The 6,148-nt window shown below is 36.7% G+C and overlaps 1 protein-coding gene across 2 annotated transcripts; it reads right to left on the bottom strand.

Moving 5' to 3' along the window:
* Nucleotides 1-1,642: 1,642 nt before the first annotated feature.
* LOC107796169 (putative E3 ubiquitin-protein ligase RHY1A) lies at nucleotides 1,643-4,959 on the bottom strand. 2 transcript variants are annotated; one of them, XM_016618913.2, is made up of 4 exons: nucleotides 4,822-4,959; nucleotides 4,437-4,704; nucleotides 3,046-3,236; nucleotides 1,643-2,189 (listed from the first exon to the last, which is right to left on the bottom strand). In XM_016618913.2, exons 2-4 carry the CDS (start codon nucleotides 4,674-4,676, stop codon nucleotides 1,751-1,753), a joined length of 870 nt encoding a protein of 289 aa, XP_016474399.1. In that variant the 5' UTR covers nucleotides 4,677-4,704; nucleotides 4,822-4,959; the 3' UTR covers nucleotides 1,643-1,750. The 2 variants fall into 2 exon arrangements, with proteins under 2 accessions (XP_016474399.1, XP_016474398.1); XM_016618912.2 differs by lacking the exon at nucleotides 4,822-4,959 and having other exon boundaries at nucleotides 4,437-4,760.
* Nucleotides 4,960-6,148: the final 1,189 nt, after the last annotated feature.

Here is a 6,148-nt window from a genome sequence, read left to right as displayed (position 1 = left end):
ACCTTATCCCCTTCTGCCTTTGGCACATTTGGTTGACAAGAAACAACAATGTTTTCAATAACAAAAAAGAATACATTAATGTGCTTCCCAAAATATCATATCGAGCTAGCTAGATAGGACCAGTATGAATATGTTGCGAATCAAACGCGAATTGCCACACCTAATTCAATTGTCGTTTTGCGCCTTATCTTCTCGAAATGGAAGGAATAATACGTTAATTAAGATCATTATGAAAATGAGATTGTCTCACCCTTTTTGATTTCGTTGGCCGCAATAAAGGGAATAACTTTTGCCAACTGGCCAAGCCACTCACTTTCAAACCATCTGGACCACTGCTTTAATTTCTCAATAATAATAATAAAATTTGGATATTACTTCGTTCCCTTGTTGAATCTCATACGAATATGTGAATATGAACAAATACACTAACATGAAACTAGCAACTCGACACCAATATAATTTTGACACAAAGATAGGGAGATAAAATAACAAATGGATACTATGATACAAACAAATATTAACTTTTGTGCTTTAAGTAAATCTCATGAAGTGACATTTAAGTTATTTACAGAAAATTAAATTACTTCCATGGATAATCCTACATAAACAAAAAAGCCAACTCATCAATGCGTATTCCTTTTGGAAATGGAGCAATAAAACCCAACTCATGAGTCATGACTAACGCAACTTATACTACTTTTCAAAGTTGTGTTGCGGATGTAGTTAAAATTCCAGGACAGCTCCAATGTGGTGTACAACAAGTAGTGGAATGTTTAGGTCGTTTGGCAGTTTGAGTGGAAAAGGTTGCTTGGCTATACTGTTTGTACCTTTTTTTCATACTTTGCTTTAATTTTCAGTGAATACAGTTTCTGAAAATTTGCCTAGGAGCACTTTCTAGAAAACGTTTTAGGAAAATCGAGAAATCTTCAAGAAAATAACAGTCAATTACACTCAACTATCCTGCAAAAATTCTTCAAAATATTTTCTCAAAAATTATCCGAGAAACACGAGAAAACTCCAATTGCGGTGAGTCAATTTTCTAGGTTCATGATCATGATGGTCAGTGCATAAGGTCAATTAATTACGCATGTTTTAGAACTGACACATTTACATCTGAAAGAAAACATAATTTGTGAGAAAATGAATCGCATAACAAGACTTCGTTTAGCACTTTCATCACGCCATGGGCTGTTGGCGTACGAGACTTATAGAGTTATAGTCCTGTTCTAAACCACACTTAGTGATTACAAGTAGTAATAACGTATATAAAGAATGGAAAAAACACTATATATCAGGATATCAGATCTAAGTATAAATACTTGTTTATTCTAATGCGAGTATAAATGAATTACAGTGTAATAACACAATTAGCACAGACTTTGGCGCTGCCTAATCAAGAGATATTTGTAAGAGTGCACATTTATGTGATATAAAAAAATGTTATTTTCTGTAGTTAGCAAGTTAAAGAAGCGACAGGACATTTCACTTTGACTAATCTCTTCAAATAAGTAAGTTTCTTGGCAAGCATCAAACATACATGTCTGTTATGGCGTCCCTAGGAGAATGCAAGTAGTTTCCTCGTTATGGATCTCAGTAGTCATCACTTTGTACTAGAACTTCTCTTGACCGTAAGATCAAAACGAAACAAAAAAAACCCATAGAATAAATTATTCAAGTCCGTTCCTGTTCTACTCATTTTATGGAAAACTACCATTCAAACAACAAAAAGTCAAAGTAATCAAAAAGGAGATCACGACTTTTCTTTGGTTCTACAAGAAGAAGTCACAAGTATAGCGCCTCGACAATATGGGCAATCCCCACAACTCCGTACCCAGGGTTCCAAGCAGCAAGGGTGAAACCTATGCCCACATGGTAAATATATTAACTTGTCTCCTTCAAGGAAAGCATCTAGACATATGCTACATTCAAGCACCGCCGTGGCATGTGTTTCTTCATCTCCCTTGTCTGAGTTGCTGAAAACCCCAATATGCAGTAACTCCACGGCTTCTTGACTCAAACCAGGGGGTCTCTTGTTTTTTTCTCTCCACAGAGAATCCGTGCCGGGGGCTGTGCCAGCAAGCCACTGCCTAGAAATATCTGTTTCCCAATCACCAGCATCGGCAAGTCTGAAATCATCCTCAAATGTGACGTTGTTGCGATGGGTGCTTGTTGGGCCCCTGTTACTTCGCCTAGCAGAAGCCAATATCAACATTCAATCAACTAGACCATATGCAATACCTTTAAAGTTCCACTTAAACTGACAGTGAACATTACGATATTTTAAAGAAGCAGTGAACTAAAAGTTTCCTTGGTTCAACATAGAAGTTCTATATGATACATAGGATGCAAGGACCAGGTTTAGCCAACATGGCACATCCTAAAACAGACAGGTTGACTGACCAACTTTGAATGATATCAAGTGCCAAAATGCTCATGCCAAACGGAAAGGAGGATATGCTTTCCACCTTAAATAAATTTTCCAAAACTTAACCCTTATCATGAGTACCACCAAAGCAAATTACGAACACTTGTGATAAATCATGCCAACAAGAAAACCAGTATGGAGTCAAAAGCCAAAACTGTAGATCGTAAGATCTGCCGGTGAATTCACATCCTAAAACATGTCCTTTAACCTTTACAAACAAGGAGAGACAGAGACTAGGAAGGGTCGGTAAAATCAGCTAAGACTTCTTAATAAGCACTAAGTCCGTTCACTACAGGAAACTTTCATCTCCAGTCTTTGTATTCTGACACTAGCTCATTTTCAATATCCTAATGACCCAAGAAAATTGATTTTAGGAATCAAATGAGAACCCAAGTGTCATCAAGACCCAAGCAAATCCATGCCTGCTTTATAATGAGTTTATCCACGTGAAAACTTACTCTTACCAATCTCGGCATTTGTATTCTAAAAAATGGTTGAATTCTGAACATGCAGCATTAACTGCAATGGTTTAGCCCAGAAAAGCACATACTAGTGGGTATCATGGATTCTTACTTATCTAAAAACAAAGCTATCAGGCTTCATGGATTCAAAGCACCAACCTGTTTCCAGATATGGATACACCTCTCAACCTTTGCAGAAGCCTTTCCCTTGCAAGTAGTACAGCACCAGGGAGTCGCTCACTACCAGAGGTTCTCATCCCATCTCGTATCCTGTTACCATTTTCTGCATGAGTGATGTTTTCTGAAGCAGCCTGGCTACTCCCAGAGTCGAGCCAAATAGATTCACGCTCCTAAATTGTGAAAGACCATATTAATTAGCACCAATGTTTTAGGTCACCTTCAAGAATCAAAACCTATTAGTAAAACGAGGTGAAAAATATAGAAAGCTCACATCTAACCACATTTTTGCACCTCTAATCAGCAAGTACATTAAATTTAACATAAAGCACTAAAAATACCCGGTATCGCAAAACGCATAAAAGAGCAATGTAGTCAGGCACTAAAATCGTAACAACACGATGAATGAGCTAAAATAATCAATACATATAATACCATTTACCAAACGTATATAAAAGTGGATGAATGAATCATTGAAGAGGGCAACTTAAAGATGTTGCACATACGTAGACAAGTACCAAAAGCCAGCAATATTACAGGCATCACGGAACAAGCATCTTATAATCAGGCTAATCCAGTGTAAAATGGTGAATAATTACACTAAGCAACAGCTATTATTTCAGAATTTCAGCTAAGCAATACCCAGGCTTACACCTATATAAGCTGTCATATCAAATCTGCTGTACTCATCTGACGGGGGATTTATATCACTGCCACGCCAAATCGCACTAATACCTTAAAAGATGTTGCCATAAATTGCTGAGATTGATTGGAAAGAAAGCAAATGCCTCTTGTGAGAAGTAAATAGCAAAAGATGGAAGCAAGTAATCCATATAAGAGTTAGTTGGGATTAAAGCCTAGTTGTTACATTTACATCATATGCTATGTTTGCCAGGATTCATCAATGATAAGGCACGTATGATGCCAATTAAAAGTATATATTTTATTGCAATACAATCTTCAGCAGTCCTTCAGTCAAAGTAACTGCTTAGCCCCATCAGAAAATATCATATTACATGAGAAGGCGGTGACGCATTATATATTATCTACATTCAGTGCCGTTGAGGCGTATCTGGTTCATTTCCCCTTACCTTACTCTAACTAACCCAGGAAAAAAGTTAGAGTTAAAAACCGATAATAGGTAAAGGAAAAAGGAAAGGATCGCTGAAACAACATCTGGATTCAGCTATTTAGAAATTCTAATATTATTTAATATATGTATGTTGACCACTGTGACTCAAACTCTTGTCTTGCTGTACGCAATTTAGAAGCTCTGGTCGAATATACTATGCCAGCGCAACACAATAGATAAAGCAGCACCTAAATTTTTTATATTATAATTATACATATAATAAAAAAATCCAAACTCTTACAGAAGGAGCGAAACGTCTAGGGCGGTGAGGAGAGCGGTGCAGAGGTTCACAATCGCTCGCATCGAGGCGATCACGCCGGATATTATTGCCGCCTTGCTGGTGGTTGTGATGATGACGGCGGCGATTGTGAATGCTGTGGTGGTGAGAAATTCGACCCGGCAATGAATCGGACCCTAATTCGGGATCGGTTCGGCCGTAACGAGACCTCCTAGTGAAGAATAGCTCTGAAGCACTCGTCATGCAATTCGAAACACGCTTTGTTCTACACCTGCAATAAATGCTCTGAGAGAATGGTATTCTTACATAATTTTCGCAAAAAATCAGTATTTATAGAGAGCAATAGCAGATAGAATGGGAAATTTCGAAGAGAAGAAAAATCACATACCTTGGGAAGAAATGGGGAGGAAGAAGACAGAGAAAGTGATTGAAGAAATTGGACTGTAGTTCCTAGTAGCTCTACATAAGGACACACCTTTTTCGTGATGGGCAGTTACTAAATTCATAAGGATTATACTTTGAAAAAATAAATGGGCTTGGACTTGTTTAAGAGCATTGACAGGTTAAAATAGCATGGTATAGCCAGTTTTCGGATTAATCATTCAAAAATAGCCAGCATTTACTAAGTTAGTGAAAAATAGTCACTATTTTGCTGCAACAAAGATCGGTCCAGCATAATCTACTGGAGTTCGGTGCACCTATGTATGAACTTCCAGGACCGGTATACTTTGTTGGCTCCAGTACAATATACTGGAGACTGGAGCACCGGTGCTCCAAACTCCAGTATATTATGCTGGACCGGTATATTATACTGGAGTATTTTTCGGATTTTAAACAATGTTTTCGTTTAGATTTATCTTTACATGAAAAATGGCTAAATTTCGATTACCTTTGAAACTATGGCTATTTTTGAATGATCACTTGTAAATCTGACTATTTTTGAATTTCTCCCCATTGACAGCCACCATAAATGTCGAGTTATCGGTTTCTTTTCGGTAAAAATATCACGGGCTAGCCAGTTTTTTAACTGACAATTAAAAAAATACTCCATCCGTTCCAATTTATGTGAACTTGTTTGACTGGGCACTAAGTTTAAGAAAAAATGAAGACTTTTAGAATTAGTGGTCCTAAACAAGTCAAAATAGGCCCAGAGTATTTGTGTGGTTATAAATACTTTTCACTAAGAGTAGAATTGTAAGTTTAAGCTAAATTATTTTCAAATTTAGAAATGGGTCATTCTTTTTAGAACGGACCAAAAAGGAAATAGGTTCATACAAACTGGAATGGAGGGAGTAGCTAATATTTGTAAAATTATTGAAAAATAGTCACTATTTTGCTTAAACACAGAAAGTTCCAATATAATATGCTGGATTATGAAGCTCCTGCGTATAAACGTTCAGCATATTATGTTGGAATTCTAGCACACGGAAAGTTCCAGCATAATATACTGGATTATGGAGCTCGTGTGTATAAATAAACTTCCAGCATATTATGTTGGAACTCCAGCCCATTATGAAATTCCAGCATATTATGCTGGAAGCTCATATGTAAAAAAAAAAATCGAACTCCAACATATTATGCTGGAATATTTCCGTATTTTAAGGGTATTTTTGTTCAAATTTTATCATTACATGAAAACGTGACTAAATTTAGATTATTTTTAAAACTATGGCTATTTTTCAATTGTAAATCTGACTATTTCTTATTTTTCCCCT

The sequence above is a fragment of the Nicotiana tabacum genome, chromosome 7 (genome assembly GCF_000715075.1).
Source record: "Nicotiana tabacum cultivar K326 chromosome 7, ASM71507v2, whole genome shotgun sequence".
NCBI classification, from domain to species: domain Eukaryota; kingdom Viridiplantae; phylum Streptophyta; class Magnoliopsida; order Solanales; family Solanaceae; genus Nicotiana; species Nicotiana tabacum.
The sequence above is the reverse complement of the archived record's forward strand: the minus strand, read 5'-3'. Positions and strand labels throughout refer to the sequence as shown.

What these genes read in the sequence shown, in the direction of transcription:
- LOC107796169 (XM_016618913.2), bottom strand. Translation starts at nt 4,676, where the DNA reads ATGACGAGTGCTTCAGAGCTATTCTTCACTAGGAGGTCTCGTTACGGC. An exon ending in CTAGACGTTTCGCTCCTTCT is followed by an intron (nt 3,237 to 4,436) that starts GTAAGAGTTTGG and finishes TTCACAATTTAG; the next exon opens with GAGCGTGAATCTATTTGGCT. An exon ending in GTATCCATATCTGGAAACAG is followed by an intron (nt 2,190 to 3,045) that starts GTTGGTGCTTTG and finishes GGCTTCTGCTAG; the next exon opens with GCGAAGTAACAGGGGCCCAA.